General features: G+C 37.8%; 1 protein-coding gene across 1 annotated transcript in view; it reads right to left on the bottom strand.

Moving 5' to 3' along the window:
* Positions 1–17,888, bottom strand: part of LRRC49 (leucine rich repeat containing 49) — a 40,764-nt gene extending 22,876 nt beyond the window's left edge. Inside the window, exons 1-8 of the mRNA XM_030955262.1 lie at positions 17,650–17,888; positions 16,954–17,016; positions 16,512–16,599; positions 14,196–14,295; positions 13,421–13,624; positions 12,048–12,114; positions 8,624–8,767; positions 4,653–4,714 (exon numbers count right to left, since the gene is read on the bottom strand). Coding sequence (XP_030811122.1) covers positions 4,653–4,714; positions 8,624–8,767; positions 12,048–12,114; positions 13,421–13,624; positions 14,196–14,295; positions 16,512–16,599; positions 16,954–17,016; positions 17,650–17,706 — 785 coding nt within the window. The 5' untranslated portion in view covers positions 17,707–17,888. The remainder of the gene's footprint in view (positions 1–4,652; positions 4,715–8,623; positions 8,768–12,047; positions 12,115–13,420; positions 13,625–14,195; positions 14,296–16,511; positions 16,600–16,953; positions 17,017–17,649) is intronic.
* Between the last annotated feature and the right edge of the window lie 400 nt (positions 17,889–18,288).

Genomic DNA, 18,288 nt, shown 5'->3' with positions numbered 1-18,288 from the left:
CTGTTTTGTACATGTATTTAAAGCTCGATTATTATTTTCTGTTTCTTTTTATGATCCTGTTTATGGATCATGAACAGCTTATGGAAGCGCATTTTTGGAAGATCGGTCGGACATATTACATAAAATATCTACTCAATATGTTCTAAAGATAAAAGATAATCTTCCCAAATGACACAGAATTTAGTAAGGCTAACCCAAACATGTTAGAACAAAAAATCCCAGTCTGAATTTCCATTGAGCTAGAACACATTTTGCTTGAAAAATATGAAAATCTTTGGTCTTGAAAATGATTTTTGAGTATATTTAGAAGCATTAAATATATTTATTCTGAGTACTTACCACTAAACATTTAACCAAGCAGTACTTCTTTCATTACATATGATTTACAGATTTTTAATAAAAACAATTTCTTCAGGAAATGACAGAAAAGTTGAAAGCTTGCTAGTATGTTTTCAAGACCTTCCACTTACACATACTGCTGTGCTTTGAAATTCTCACTGCTTCAGCATGCCAGAACACTCACTCTGGACCTAAAAACAGATGTGCTTGCTTTATCCTGCTTTTAGCTCCCCTATTAGCAGATCAGTTTTAGAAAGAAACAGTAGTGCAAAAAACTGTTTTCACATCTTTGTATCCACATATAAAAAAAACCTGAGCTTTAGAAATTCCATATAGAAAAGTTCAGATACTGTACTTGTCACACTGGTATCCTAATCCTAAACTAATTAAAGCTTTAATGTGCTGCATTTCCAAACAGATTGCACAGTTTCTAACCAAGCTTCTGCTGCTTCCCAGCACTCAGACTGCTGGGACAGAGCCCCGTGGTGAGCACCCAACAGGAACCAGAGGCCACATCCCAAGGCTCTGTCTCCAGCCTCTGCTCCCCACAAAGGAGCCTTTAACCTGCTCAGAAACACAAAGCAGCTCTGGATGGTGCTGTGTCACACTGCCTCAGTAAATCTTCTCAATGGAATGTCTGATTCTCTTTCCAAAAGGTCTTCTCCTGCAGGACACAACCACCTCTCATTCCTGTTATCCTTCTTACATAAATTATCCTATCGAAAATTGTCATTTCAGCAACACAGAAATAAGTCACAAATTTGGGCTAAATGATCAGAAAGTGTTTTCTGGAAATCTTTTGAGAATAAATCTGCTTTCCCTCTTGTGTGCATGCTCCAAGTCCTGCATCCTGTTCTCCCCTCTGCCAAAGGGACACAAACCCACTTCTCATATCAGAATGCAGAAATTACCTCACAGCAGAGCACTCTGGAGCTCAACCTGCAGTGATACACATTCACAGGACGCAGGAATATTTATCTTCTGTTTAAATCTGCTTGTTTAGGGAGACAGTTGCTCCTTCTCTAAGCATTTGCATCAATTTTTAAAAGCACATTGCACAAAGGGGAAAAGCTCTGGAATAGAGAAGGAAGGCAACATACTTACTATAGTCTGAAAGAACACCTGAGAGGGAACTCTATGTTCAAAAATACCCAAAGAAGAAAACTTGTGTTTTTCCTTGTCTCTAACCACTAAACTACCTATGAAAACAGATGTAACTACCATCAACCTTTCATTCCCTTTACCTGCTTTTGTTCAAGCATTTAACGATGCATTTATAAATTTTCATCTTGCTGAGTGAAAAGGTACTTTCTTGTTTTCATTAGGCTAAGAGCATTGCTTCTCTCAGGTTTCCAATTCAGCAACCAAATGAAGAACAAAAATTACGTGAGCTTGTATCCAACTCATTCCATATGCCTAGACTAAATGAAAAAGCCAACATAATGCTGACCTGGACAGCAGTGCAACACTGAAAATATGTATTTTGCTTCCAAGACCAAAAAATGGTCTTCCCTGGCTTCACATGTTCAAACATGAGCAATAACCTTCTTTCTGATTCGCTGTGGCAAATCTTTCCTGCCAATGTTACCACAACCTCTTCCCTGTGCCACATGACAAATTAAAAATGGGATTTCTCCCATTTCTTTATAACCAGTTCTATATATAGCTATTGCCTTCAGCCATCAGGTATAAACACCTTCAGAGTATAACTGCTAAGATTGTTTGGGCTGAAGCCAAAAAACAGGACTTCCTTTGTTTCCTGTCAGCATCAAGTTCAGTTTTAGATTACATTATCTTGCCAATATATCCTTCTTTACTAAAAGTTCTACAGAGAAGCAGCAGCATTCTGAGCCCTTCTCTGAAGTGTGAGGTAAAAAGAACATCGTGATTAAACCCATGATACATCCTCATGCCTAAAATAGTGACAATTTCAATGGCATTCCTGAGTCTTCTACTGAAATATTAATTCAATATGTCAGTATGTGTCAATTTTAGATTCAAGTATTTTCACTGACACAAAAATAGAAACAAGAAAATCTTTCCATAGAAGCATTGCTTCAAAAATGCTATTTTAAAAAAATGAACATTAATAAAATATTGCAATGAAATGGTAACAAATATATTCAAGTTTTGGCAATTTTGTTGTTTGTTTTCATTTGCTTTTTTTTAATGCACCTACAGATAAATTAATTAAGAGTATTTGTGCACCAATTTGCTTGTCAAACAAAATTCAGTAGTATAGACAGAGAAGTTTTTAGGAAAACTAACTTTTCAAATTACCCTGTGGCCCAGAGTAAATGAGGTAAGTGACTGAAAAGCATACAAAACCACTTTAAAGCGTGTAGGAATGGTCAGAGAGAGTACAGCAGTTCACTGGTTGGTTGCAAAGAACTTCCTCAGTCAGTTCAAAGAGTATCAAGCCAAGCATCAGATCACAGATGGTCAAGAAGATACTTAAATATATAATATTTAATAACTTCCCTGGTAGAAAACAAATCTACTACATAACTCTAAAAAGGAATTATTTAGAGGGATTTAGCCTTCAGAACTGCTATATGTAGTAAAAGCTTATTATTTAAAAAAACTCCAAGCTGAATGTGATTAAAAGAAATTTCTCATTTGTGTGGTTTAAAATAATGACTGGTAAATAGAGAGTTAAAGATATCCATCCACCTATCTACCTACATGCATATACAAAATTTATAGAAAAGCAATATCTTTTGTTTATCATTAAGATTTTTTAATACCTATTCCAGCTGCAAACTCAAACAAAATTATGTATTTCCATATATGTTCTAGATAAGTATTTGTAGCTTATGAGAAACCTAAGCAATAGACCAACTAAAGTCCCCATGGATAAATGACAGATTTTTTTATATAGTACCAAGAAGCAAGCTACTGATCCCAAACTTTGAGAAATCTATCAAAACCTCACAGAAAATTCCAAACATTTTTCTTTCTTTGAACACTGTAAAAATAACATGCATTTGCATAAAACAATATAAGAAAGCAGCCAGAAAGCTACAACAAAAGGCACCAAGTCCAAAAAAAGACAGGGCAATTTCCCTGACTGCAGTGATGCTCCCTGACAGCCAGGGAGCCAAGCTGCTGCAGTCTCCTCCTTGCTCCTGCCAACCTGAGACTTTTTTTAGAAAGCCAGAAACAAAGGCAAGTCTCAATTCTGGAAATGATTCAAAGCCAGCAAAATGCTAACCCCCTCTCTTCACTATGCCAAATTAAAATGTAAAATAAAAAGACTAGCAAATTAACTAAGGGAAGAGCATAAGAAAGACTCCTGCAGTTCATCTCTGAATTGTTTTTAAGTGTTTAACAGCCATGAGTATTTAAGATGTACTGCATTTGTCCTTTAAGAACCTAAGAAACACAGACAAGTAGGTTGGAGCTGTCTGCAAGACACATAATGCAGCTCAATATAAAATGTTTGAGTAGCTGCTACAATAAAAGCTCCTACTAAGTACATTTTACAGAGAGAGCAGATACCACAAGGATAGCATGGCATTTCCAGTAATTAGAACATGAAGCATCTTCCCCTACCCCACATTTAATTATTTGATTCTAAACAAAGAAAGCTGCTGGTGATCAAGGGATTAGAAAAAGGACATACCAAAGTGAAGATAATGCAGGCACTTAGGGTTTTTCTCAAATACTGGCATGAGTATAAAGGCAGACTTCAAAAATGCATTAATATGAAAAGGCACAGAAGACAAACATTTCTATTTATAACAAAATGCTCTTAGTTACTTGAAACTATAGAAGCCCAGCTTTGTGAGTTGAGCTATTTTGCTTCTGCCATCTGGTCTGAAAGGGAATCATGAATATACCTTTCAGACTTTATTAATACATGGACAAGTAAAATACAGGCATGAAATAATTTACCCATAGCAAGCAGAAACTGACTCAGCAATTTGCATAACTCCAGAAATACAGTGATGGAATGTTAAATATAATTTGTACCTTGCATCATGCTGCTTCAACAGACAACTAGGTTAACAGCAAAACAACCTATTTACAAATCCACTTTTAATTTTGACCACTATAAACAGTATGATAATCAATTAAAAATATGTTTCTTGGTAGAATAGTCATATTAAACTACATTTAAATGCCAAGGGTTTCAAGAATTTTTATACTTAAAGTAGAAAATACACAATGGCTTGATTTTTTTAATCTGATATGTTAGGGGTGGAAAAAAAGATCTGTACTCACAGTGCTTGAATTCAAATTTTCATGAAATACAGCTCCAGTAGGACACTTCAAATTACTGATAGGAAGCAAACTACTATTCCCCTTACCTAGAAATATTGTTGAAGCTGAGGAAGAGACGCTGGAGACAGGGCAAAGTATCCACATCTTTCTAGAAAGAAAAGATAGGCAAAAATTCAGCAGATGAAAATGGCTTTTGAGCCTCTTTACTTGGCCTGATGAAATGCTTTCATTTCTAAATGCTGTAACCTTGCTGCAACATTGATTTCTGTTGAACGTGCAGCTCCATCTCTCCCTAATGCAGACTGCAAGGGAGTGTTTCAGTGCAGATCCCACTCTGCAGAACACGCTGCATCACTTGCAAAGCAAATCATGTTAAAGAAAAGGAGGATACTGCTGCTGCTTTCTGAACAGGCTTTTGGGAAATAAGCCAAGGTGCTCTCTCAGCATTTAAGCTGCAGGATAAACATGCTTTAAAAAAAAAAACAAAAACCTTGCTGAAATAAGGTTTTTGAGGTGCAATACAGCAATACAGCAGTGCAATTAGCACTGCCAAACAGCAGCGACTCTCCAGTCAGAGAATTATCTGAAGGACTCTGTCACCTTTACAACCTTCACAATTAACATTTAGAAGAAGGTATGAGTTTACAGAATAAGAAACTCTAAATTTAATATTGCCTAAATGCATTTGCAGAAAACCTCTAAATAGCAAATAGCTCAAATATGAGTAAGATGATACATATTAAGATCAAAATTCATTTATGAAATATACATCTATATCAGACAGACAGCACAGTCTGCAGGGACTCACAAGCCATTCACACCTAACGCCTCAGCTCTGCATCTCCTTACCCTAACAATGGCCACACTCCAACTTGAAACCAGAGGACACAAACCTGGGAAAGGGAAAGGAGCATCAGAGCTAAGTGCCTTGATTTTAGCCTGCAACTCTTCCTCCCTTCATCAGATTTCTGACATGACTACATAGCAGTCCAGAACAGCTCATTCCAAACAGGTAAACAAAGGCAGCTCTAACAAACCCTGCAGCTCCTACTAATGAAACACTGAATTTAAGCCAGCAAAGCTGCTGAGAGTCACCACTGGATAGGATGACATGTTAGAACAAAGGGCTTAAGGGATCAAGTCTGCAGGTGCAAAACTCCTGGGTCAGAGCTGTCCTGAGTCCTCCCAGATCAGACCATGGAATGACTGAGTTCACAACAGGTGCATTTGGGTGTCCCCTCTGTCCCTAAGGCTACTTGGTGTCCATGCCAGAAGGGTGGGCACACATGTGAGGACAGGCATTACAGGGTTGTGCACCACAACTCTTAAGCAGCAATGATTTCAACTAACCACTGGGGAACACGAAGAAATTACCCCTCAAGGCAAATTTCTTAGCATGATGTGTTGCTGTCTTGTAAAACAAGTTTCAAATCTCATAGGTGTAGCAGGAAAATCCCAAAAACCTCCAGCTACATTAATTTTGATACAAATATCTTATAGTGAGGTGGACAGAGGGCAAGTTCTTTCTTGAAGACATGGTGAACACCTTGACCAGTCCTCCTTCCAGTGTAAGATCAAGCTGCAGATGACAAAACCCAAAATTCTAAATTTTAGTACCTCAAATCAAACAAGCAGGTCAGTCTTTCAAAGAAAAACATAGATAATCTTCCTAACAGAGGCCCCAGCTCACAACTGGATGGAAAATAAGCAGATATTTCATAACTCATGGTATGCATAGATCTGTGCTTTTGATGCCATATGAGACTCTTTGTCATCATTTATTCTGTTTGCTATTCTCCTGACAAGTCTCTCTGAATGCACTTCAATCCTCTAAGACGCTTCTGCTATAAACCAAGCCCCAGGACTGCCTCTGCAAATCCTGCAGCTTTGAACCAACAGTTGGTTCTTACAAAAATAACTACTTATGATTCAAGGATTTTCAGTCTGTAGTGGAAAGCTCAAAAACAGTCCCTAAACTGGTAGTCCAAGACCAGTGGATTGTAAAGGATGATAGCAGATTTAATTCCTCAAACCAGCTACAACCCAGTTGGATAACTTTAGTTATTGAATACAGTAAACTGCAATGGGCAGAGAGTTCAGTATGCAACTTCATTTTTGTTTGACAAATGAGTTCATCATTTTTCCTACACAAGAATAATGCACTTAGGGCAGGTCAAAGGGAAGTATGTGAAAAATAAGGAAGGTTCAGCAAAAAAAATGCAAAGTTATTTAAAACAGATTAATTTAAAAATTATTTTAGAACAGCGATTTAATTTTAAAATTGAGTTTCGATTCTTTCATTTGAAGGAATAATCAAATTTAGAAAGCTTGATTCATAATGAGCATTGTCACAGTAAGTGAGTAACTAAAGCACAGTAACCAAATTCTTTTCATGACCTTAAGAGTGAATATTTTGCAGCTAAGTGCTACAGCATAACAACATCATGATTAAAATATCTCCTCCACCTGCACAGTCAACCACATGAACTTAAACTTCATCTTAAATAAAATATAACCTCCCTCCCTCAGCTACTCAAGTGCTCCAGAAATAAAGTATCTTGGGTATTCTTTCCACAGAATGAGATCTTTCTTTCCATATTTCTGCATTTTTAGTAATTTCCTATTGCAGCAGAATCTGAATTTCCATACGAAAGGAATGTAGCTTTCATTTAAAAAAACCAAACAAATATAAGAAACACATGCACATTATTGTACACACAGAAAAAGACAACACCTATCATGAACATATGAACATATGAAAAAATATTTTATTTTAGGAGCCATATTTACTTAGAGTTTTAGACATTATAATGTGTCCAAAACTTAAACAGAGTTAGTGCCATACTTGCTAAAATTAACATTCAATGAAAAACAAAACAATCCACACTCATAAAACTGTATTTCATTAGAGTTTAATGATAAACTAAAAGATAAACTAAACCAAAAAGATACCAACAACAACAACAGTTAAAATAACCCCACAAGCCAACAAGTAAAATAAATATTTCCCTGACATATTATATCATCTTCTGAAACACTATCTCTGCCAGGAAACACTAAAGCATTGAGATGCAGCACAGACTCCAAGTCACTAATTCAAATTTCATGCAGACTCTCCACTTATGACAGCAGAAAGCAGAAAGTACAAGTTGCACCTGAGAGGACTGAAAAGACAGCAGCTACAAGCAAAGAGAATTCTAGGTAACACCACTGACACAGGAGAAGGTACAGTGACAGAGTCGGCAATGAGCAGGAATTTCTCATTTTTGAGATGTAAAAACAATTCCTATTTGGCAAACAGCAGAAACTGAAGGAAAGAAAGGCTCAGCAACAACAGGGGACCAGGAACTAAAATAATTATGCAGGCCAGAGAAAGGTAGCTATCTAAGTAATCTGTTTTATTTTAAAAAGCTCTTGTTTGAATAATCCACTTTCCATGCCTGAACTACAACTCAAATTGCAAAGTGAAAATCTTAAGTTTTAGAATATGAAGATTTAAAATGCTGGGTTAAAGCTTCCATTAGAAAACTCTGCTCTTACAATCAATACCTTTTTTCTCTGCATTTGCCCCAGCAACATTCTGAAGATGAAATTTAACATGGTTTTATGGCTTAGCTAACCTACAGAAATTGAGACTATTTGTTTCTAGTACATGAACTTGAATGGAAGAAGAGTACCTAAATTTGCATGTTAGAACCACAAAATCGCTTCCTCCCTCCCCAAGGAACATCATGAGCTTTCAAGATTTGAAACACTACAAGTCATCATAGAATCACAGCACAGTTTGGGTTGTAAAGGACCTTTAAGTCCAGTCTCCCTGAATACATTCAAAGAAAATAACACCAAAATGAATGTTTGTGTTTGATTCACCTTTATGTTGTACAATTAAGTATTGCAGCAGAACAATATAAGCAACACAATATGAGGAAACATGAGATGTCAAAAATCTGAAACACTGATATGGTTTAAAGAAGTTACAGTTAACATTCATTTTGTCAAAAACAAAGAAAAGGAAATGAAAAAGAAAAAAGAGAAGGACAAGAGTTTTGCTCCTTACTATAGCAGAGACTTGATTGTGACGGAGGTTGAGCTCTGTGAGTGAATCCAGGCCATTCAGGTTTTCTACAACAGTGAGGAGGTTTCTGGCAAGGTTTAACACCCTCAGTTCACTTAAATGACCAATGTTTTCTATTTTAGCAATCTGTCAGAGACACAATAAAGATGCACACTATGTTTTATATGGATATAAAAAAAATATACATGTGACATGTTTTCTAAAAGTATACATGAACTATCAGCTTCACACAACAGTGTGCCTGTGTTTCTCTAAACCATGATACTCAGACATCCAGAACAAGTATTCACCCACATTTTTCTTGTCATCCTGCAGTAAAATTCAGTCAGCATTTCCTTCTATCCCTTTAGAAACCAGGTTATTTCAGCTGTGCTGCTCTGTAGCAGCAACCTTGAAGACACAAAACTAAGACAGCACTGACGGTATCGTTGTATACCAAAATGGGAGAATTTTGTGCATGGCTGAGCCTTAATTTGTCTGCAAAGACACTCATCTTCCTGGGATTAGAAAAGGGAGGACTTAACAAGGACTGAATTACAGTAAGCAGGCAGCTTGTTTTTATACTTAATAACCTATTTTAATGACTCAGGTGATAATGACAAAGCAAAAAAAAAAAAAGAGGCATAAAAAGAGCAGTGACAGTTAATGCTCCTTAATTTTAGTTTTTATTTCTAGAAATACCATTGTATTTTACAGAGGCATTTATTATTGCTCTGATGATTCAATATGGGTTTGTTCCTGCTGTTAGTATTTCCCAGTGATCCACACAAGGCTCTCTATCCAGATAATTATTTCTCATGACAGCGTGGATCTGTCCTCCAGCACCTATGCAGAATTTATGCCTGACTTGCACCCAGGGAGAAGGACAGCCACTGCATGAGGGACAGCAGGGCACTCTCAGTGAAACCCATGCTGGGGGGCAGAAAGAAGCCAGCAGCTTTTCCCGTGGAAAATACTTTAGCAGCCCCAAGATTTTGGCAGTGCAGAGAGCTACCAGCATGTGTCATTCCCTGCCAGTTAGAATTAGCATCTCTGCACCACTGTGAGCCCCCTTTAGCACCCAGTGCCCAGGCACACCCTTCCTCCTCCAGGAGGCCAACAGTGCCACGGTGCAGAGCAGTACAGAGTGCCTGGAGTCACGGACATGGACATTCCTGCTGCTTTGCACCAGTGCAGGTGTGGCCATGCCATGCTGCAGAAAGTGTCCAGCAGCTCCTGGAGCAGAAGAGGTAAGGGAGACATAATTTAACAGTTTGAGAACATCCCATTTTGTTGGTAATTTCCATATATCCATACACATGTATGTGTACATGTAAGTCTGTGAATGGAATATGCTGCTATAAGAAATATTTCAACAATTTCTCAGTTAAAAAGCATACAAAAGTAGATAGCAAGGCCAAAATTAAATAGCATCTTAATCCTTTGATTCAAGGTGCTTAAACTTTTGATTCAATGGCTAATTAAACTGTCCATTTATGTGTATTTTATACAAAAATATTACAGCAAGTGGAACAGAAAATGCCACTACTTAAAAGATATTTCTACAGAGAGACTTTTAAAAGCAACCCCAAGTGCAGACAGTTGGCATGAAGAGCACAGACCTCTGCTGATGTCTGCCCAGCTAGAATGCCACAGTCTAGAATATTAATCCTGGTATTTCACTGCTACTGCAAAGATAATGATTTCATCAGCAACATATAGAAATACTCTTTGCCACTTTGCTAAGCTTTAAGATTAGCTCTACTGAATTGCCTGTTTCAATTATGCATGCACACATGAAGGTACACCAGCTTTTCATATGGGTTATTAGGTAAGAAACAATACAAACTATTATCACTTCTTTTTGGATGTTTCAAATAATACTTATATAATATCAAAAAGAAATTAGTACACAAGTCAAAGTCTACTTGTGAATACTGAACAAAAATACTGTTTATTTTCTCATTTGCTTCTATTTTTGAATACCTCACTATGAAATAGAATTCAGCAAAAGGTTGTTATGCATCAAATAATCACCCATCAATAATTAAATTGCACAAATTAAAGTTGCATCTTTAAAAAAATCTGAGATCAATGAAAAGAAGTTCATGCATAAAAAAAATCAGGTTGCATAATTTTACTTACAGTTTGAACTTCTGGAAAGAAAAATGATTCACAGAATTAAACAGAACACAGGAAATTACTCCAATGACATTTCATATTTAAAGCAGTATAGAATGAAATTCATGTGTAGAGTCCCTGAATGATGCAGTTCTATGTGTCTATATTACTGTGTTAATAACAGTTAATCTAGCGTATTTCCAATACCTTGCCTGTAACTTGCGCACAGGATGTAATTGTTCAGTGTTCACCTGGGATCACTGGTAACATATAAGAGATTCTGTACATCATAATGCTCAATTATTATTTTCCTTTTGCTGAGATAAGTCTGGCTCCAATGCTCTGATCTGTTGTTTAAACTCCTACATTCTTAAACATGAGAAACCATACTTTGAAGTTCTCAAAGCCAATTATGTTGCTGAAGTCTGTCCTTCAGAAATTTGCAATGTAGAAGAAATACCTTTTAAGATAGAAGGCTGCTAAAAATAAAAACCCCACAAATTTAAATAGTTAAAGGAGCTCCCTTATTCAGTGTTGTATAAGCAAACAACAACAAAACCCAGCTTTCAAAACAAAGCACTAGTCCACTAAGATGTATCCCAAACACAACATTTCTTCCCTTCATTTCTTCATTAAGCATTCAAAAATATCTAAGACTATGGGATGGCAGATTGGTGTTATAAATTTTCAATTCCTCAAATGCAGTGAAAAAAATAACTTAAAAAGGAAAACATGCTTATCTTTGAACTAGAAAGGAAGAGAAAGGTAATTTATTTATGGAAGTTCTTAGTCTTTATTTGGTCTTGACATTAAAAATACAGTAAATCTACCAAAAAAGGAAATAACTAACTCCATTTCCAAACATTCGTGCCCTTCACATCTAAATTTATGATGAAAATTATATGTATGTAGGGAATCTGGTTTTGTCAGACCACCAACAGTAGAAACAGCAATCAATCATACAAAAAAATTTTATAGCAGTTCTAAGAGTGTGTTACTTGAACTACACCACAACTGCTCGTGGTAGTTCACTGTTGTGTAGGTAGGAGTGCCATCACACTCAGCATTTTAATCACTGTCACCTGCCTGAAGTACAACACTGAAAGTACAAGTGCTCTTAACAGACTGGTACAAAGATTCAAAATAAACATCATGACACCTTTTACTAACTTACTGACTTCTGCAACCTCAAGAGCTGCAAAACTTGCCACCAGTTCCCTTTCATGAAACAATACTTCTGTAAAAGACACAGCAAACACAGGATGTCTACACAACAACCATAAGCAATCAAGTTATTGTACTGTACCTGATTTCCATGAAGATCTAAAACATCAAGATTTTTTAGGTTCTCCAGATTTGAGATCTTCTTTATTCTAGAACATTTCAATTATAACAATTATTTTTATTATTAGATTAAAAGAATCTTTCATTTTCCAGCTAATACAAAATAAAGCCTTTTTTTCCTAACAAAAGTAATTGAAATACAACAACACTTTGAACCATGAAAAGAAAATTTATAAATGAGTATGACTTTAAGACTATCACCTTCCTTTCTGACTGTCAATAATTCAATACCAGCAGAATTTATGTGGCTCTTCTAGAAAGAAGATAAGGATGGAACACTTGCTCCACTAGAATCTGAAGTCAACAACTTCATTGTCTTAAAACTCCTCTGTCCTGTCATATTTTGTCAGATTCCAAACCTAGGCTATTATACACCCAACAGCATCATCTACTGGCTGATGACATTAAACACATGTATTAAGCATTTGCTTTGAGAGTAATCAAAGATCACACACAGGCCAAGCTGAAATAAGTTGCTAACAACTGTGTCTGATGTGTGACCACCTACTCACGATAGGCCAAGTCCTAACTACCTCAACACCACACTCCTAAGGTAAACCCAGGGTGGTTATGATAAGGAAAATAAGTCCTCAAAGCACTTTAAAATTGTAGTACCCACAACCCCAACTACTAGCAAAATTGACTTCTACAGGTGGGATTTTTAATACAAAATCTCTTAGTTCTAGTAACATAAGGCACTATTAAAACTTGTCAGTTTTGAGCACAGGCTGATCTAGGAGGTACATTCTTTATAAACTGCACATAACTGAAATCTGGTCACTAGTTCTCACTGAGTATAAGAAGCTGAGGAAAATTTTATAAGTCAGAGCACAACCTTTAGATGTGTGAGCAATTGCACAGATACATGTATTAAGTTATTAAAATTAAAGGCTATAGGACTAAAAGCAATAAATAAGCATTAAAATCCATGACTCATCTGTCTGGTGTGTTTCCCAGATAAATACATCAGGCAGAAATATTTTTATAGGTTATAAATAATTAATGAATACTACATTTGATCTGAAAAGACATTCCACAACATGCCACACAAATCTAAGAACATATTTAATAATCAATCAGAATAGAAGATTACATGGGAACATGTGAAGTACTTTGGAAATGTTGCTTAAATGTACTAAGAAAGGAAGTTTTGACATGACACACAAAATCTGTGTGCTTCCTCAGTGGGATCCCTGACACTTAGCTACTCTCAGGGCTGGTCTCACTGGTATGACAGCAACATCACAAACTGCAAACTGTATCAGAAACAATGGGAAATCACAATTGTTATACCATAGGAGGTAGAGTGCCCTAGTTAGGTTTTATTATTTTTACCTGTTCTTTCCCAAAAGAAGGACTCTCAGGGATCTCAAAGTTGAAACCCCACTTATCTCTTCAATCTGATTATCATATAAATCTAAGAAAACAAGATGGTGAAGATTAGAAATATTTTGGATACGGGTTATAAAGTTATGCTGGAAATTCAAAAGACGAAGGTGATCTTCCCCATCAATAATTGGGCACACTGTCAGTTTTTGCCTGGAAGAAAAAAGAAAAAACAGAATACACAAGTAAGTAACAAATCAGTAATCCACCTTCTGCTCACCCACTCTGACTGAACAGAGAAAAGTATATTATCTTGGTTAAGACAGCATTAATTAGGTTTGCTAATTAAATTTTATAGATAAAGCAGAAACTCCTGCCTATTAAAAAATTAGCCTGAAAACACAGCTGAAATACTTCCAAAATTTTCTGAACCCCTCTCCCCTCAGAGATTTGCTCGTTACATGGAAACTACATGGAAGTTTTGTGTTGTGACCACACAAAAATTCCACCAGATGTGCCCTCACACTCTGTTAAGTTTTTCTTCAGCTATCACATGAACAGGCTGTTCAGATCAGAAACCTGCCTGCCTCAGGTGACTGCTGTATGGATATACTCATCACAAGGACACCCTCAGAGCATTCCTCCACAGGACACAGTTCTTCTCTCAAACACACACAAACCCAACAACCAATCCCACCACTGACTGCAGCCATTGGTGGGGCACTCTGGTCACTTCAGACCAGGGGCTGAGGCTCTGGGGCATGTCCCTCTGTCACCTTCTCACCTTTCCAGGGTAAGTCTGTCTGAGCTCAGGATTTTTTCTTCAGCAGTGCGTTGCAATACAGGAAATGATATTGATGAACTGCTCCCAAAATTCGTGTTATCTATTGGAAAATCACACAGAGAATACATGAACTACTGCTCTGTAGATGCATGTCTTGAAGTGCAGGTGATAAAAGCAAAATTTACTTTCTTTTAAGAAGTAAAGCATGAAAATGCTTTTTGCCTGCATTCAGTACTATGATTTATCAGTTTTCTTTCCTGATATTATGACTATATCCCTTTATATCCTCTTCCCAAAGTGCATCTATTTCTTTACTTTGAGATTTTTTCAACAATGTGTTGCAAGCAGATATTTTGTAAATGCTTGTACTGTGATTAGAATTACCCAATGATAAGTTGACATAAAATTGTAAAATTGTTTCACAGTTTCAGTATCTGAACTTAAAGAAGGTATTACCCAACTTAAGATAAATTTTAAAAGACACAGATCAAATAGATGCTGATAGAACTAGAAAATAAAGCACCAAAATATTGAAACACTCCCACTGAGCCACAAATGAATGCCAAGTCTTTCAAAGGTAAGTGCACACAATACCTAGTGATCATTGGTATTTCACTCCATTATCCAGAAACAGGCAGCCCTTGAAAACATATTTATAAATTCATCCTTATGAATTTCATTAATATGAGAGGAAAAAAGTGAGTGTCTAAAAATACCTGCAAAATTAATCAACAAATGTGTTCTGTGAGCTTTGGCTTATTTAGAAAATGATCCACTGAAAAATATTGGTCAAAAATAGATCACTGTACATGCACACTACTGAAAATATAGGCTTGACTTCTGTGTGCTTGCCCTTCTTTTTCCTCTTCCTTCAAATAAATCAAATAAGTTAGCAGGAAAAACATCAAATCTGCAATAAACAAGACAAGTGTTTTACTACTACAGCAATGAGTCCATCGTTGTGTGAAATATACTATTAGGTATCTGTTTGAGTAAAACAATTTGTCAGTCAATCTACAATCTTTTCAGTGCTACTCTTGAATTTTATCATTAGCTACTCTAACAACATTCTCTATGCATCCTTCGAAATCAAAACTGTTAAAAAAAAGCCCAAAATATTAAAATCAATTAACATTGTTGCAAAAATCCTACTTTACTTGTGTCACAGGTTTTTAAGCCAATAAACATAAAACCAGAAGCTTAAAATTACCAGTCTGAAACATGACAGGATAGCAGTAAAGTGACTTTTTTTCTACTGTCATCCTCCTAAAGGCATGTAAAATATCCCTATTGCTGCCCTTTTCTTTAAGAAAGATTTATAAAAAGCATTCATTTCAATGCCTGTATTATATTTTTGAAAAAGATTTCTAGTGGTTTCCTGACAATGGTCTATTGACCTCTCTTAACACCTGAAGGGAGCACTAGGAAATACCTTTGGTAAGGCTCCCAGTAAAATAGACAGAGACTAATGAGAAGATTCTACTGTTACCTGATGCATGTGAACTAAAAATGTGGCTCTTTTGTCATGATCTGGATTTTGTAAGGGTGTGAATAGAAATCTCCCCAAATCCTGATAAAGACCCTGTGCTCTGCTTCAACATCAAACCAGAAAATTCTGTCAGACTGGATGGTGCTGGGAGATAGAGCTGCTTATTACACACCAAAGGACTTAATACTCTTAATACTCAAACTGCAGACTTACATTTACTCCAGAAGTTGCACAGTATCCCTAAAAGTCAACCCATCCTGAATGGCTGCTGGCCTTCATTTTTTTTACCAGACTGAATGAAGACAACTAAATTGATCTTCTACTCACACCAATCATAGGCAAGCAGCAGCACAAGGCAGCAGTGTTGTGTCAAGTATCTTCCAGCCCTCACCACAGTTAGCAGTGATAGCACCAATATCTTGCTTTGCAAAGCCAAGAGCATGCAAGCACAATAGAAAAACTCTCTCTCAATATCACAGTTCTAAATGAGAAACTAATTTTATCTAAATATATTAAAATGTTAAGCATCCAGTAAAATGTTACCTTAGACAATTGTGTGGCTATTGAGGGAATATACAGTAGGGCACTTAATAGGTTGTGGCTTTGTAGGTAGAAGAAAAAATATTCTTCCATAAGGGGGGAAAAATGGATGAAAAAGCCAAGTAGTGGGTTCAGGACACGATGCAACAGTAATTACATTGAATTACTGCAGCCAAGTAGGAAACACTGTGACTCTTATATTGTCTAATAATGATACAATCTTTCTTTACTTTTTAAGTAGTAAAACATGTACAAAGACAAACAAACCAAACTCAATGGAATATTACCTTGTCTTCCCGAGTAGTTTTTTTCCAGATCATGCTGCAGAAGCCTATTGTGGAAAGATGACTGCTCTTTATTTATTCTGAATTCAAACTGTAACACAATATTAGAGACAAATGTTAGAGTTTTCAAATGCAAGCAATGTCTTTACATAAACACAACCTCAGTACTAACAGCTCTCAGGAATTACAGGAGAGAGGTATAGATAGAAGATCAAGAAATCATATATATATATATTATGGCAGGCTATAGTACAACCCCATGTTTCTTATTTTATTTGTTTTTAATAGCATGAAATAAATTAACAAAATACTATCAGATACATTAGATATTGTAAGTCAACAGATGAGTAGTGAAAAGGTAATTCCCATTTGAAAGCATACAAATTTGTCTGCATCATACAACTACATTTGTTAATACTACTATCCAAGAAAAGGTAATAATTACCGGTTTGGTTTTTTCTGGTATTGACGAGGTCTGGATGACCAGCTGGAGACCACAATTATTAACCTGCAAATTGGAAGAAAATTGAATTAAATGCTACTTTTCTCAGAAATATCAATACAATTGTTGATTGCAATATTGATACTGCGTATCAACAGAACCGCTTTTTAAATAATAAAGCTATTTGCAACAGCAAAATCTGCCAAGGAAGGAATTATTTTGCAAAATACTACGAAGAATACATCACAGCTCTAAGTAACACTTAATTTTTCGTTTACAAAAATCACACTGGTTTTAGTTTTAAAAATATAATGAAAGCGTGACTTCCATGGGGATACATGGAAGGGTTCTTCAGTATGCAGAAAACAACTGTTTGCATTTTAATACGCCTTGTATTTCCAAAAGGCAAAACATGCTCGTCTTTGAGCCAGATTTATGCGACAAAACCGAGACGTCGCACAGGAGCACAGAGCCGAACGGCTCATCCGTGCACCTCCCAGCACAGCACAAATGATGTCGGGGCGCTGCCGCCCGCCGGCACCCCCGGCACTCCAGACCGGCAGCACCTACCCCGGTGCCGCCCCGGCACCCCCGGCACCCCAGCCCCGCAGCACCTACCCCGGTGCCGCCCCGGCACCCCCGGCACCCCAGCCCCGCACACCTACCCGTGCCGCCCCGGCGCCGGCCCCCGCCCCGCACACCCCGCCGGGGCGCGGCCCGCGGGCCCCGGCCGGGCCGGCCCTTGCTGGGCACCATGGCCCGCTGCCCCTCGGCCCCGCACGGCTCCGCGCAGCTCCTCCGTTCCGCGCAGTCCCTCGGCCCCAGGCGGCCTCAAGCAGCCTGTCAGAGCTCCGCGGTGCCAAACAAGCCCGTACGGCCCCACGCCGCCGCCGCCCTGTCGGAAATGGCTCCGCCGTTACCGCGGACACCGCGGCTTCCGCCCCGCCCGCCGTCTGGGGCGGTGCCGAGGGGCGGGAAACCGTGAGGGGTGGGAAACCGTAGGGGGCGGGAAACCGTGAGGGGACGGGGACGTATGGACGTATGGACGGACGGACGGACGGACGGACGGACGGACGGACGGACGGATGGATGGATGGATGGATGGATGGATGGATGGATGGATGGATGGATGGATGGATGGATGGATGGATGGATGGACGGACGGACGGATGGACGAGCGGATGGACGGATGGATGGATGGGGCGCTCTGTGGTAGTCCTCCTGTGCCCGGTGTCGCCCACACCCCGCTGCCCCACAGTAAAAAGCCGCTATTATGATCGTATTTTTCTGAATTCTACAATTCAAAACCCGTGACAAGGCGAGAAGCTGGATGGTTCC

The sequence above is a fragment of the Camarhynchus parvulus genome, chromosome 10 (assembly GCF_901933205.1).
Source record: "Camarhynchus parvulus chromosome 10, STF_HiC, whole genome shotgun sequence".
NCBI lineage: Eukaryota > Metazoa > Chordata > Aves > Passeriformes > Thraupidae > Camarhynchus > Camarhynchus parvulus.
This window is presented reverse-complemented; position numbering and strand designations above follow the sequence as displayed.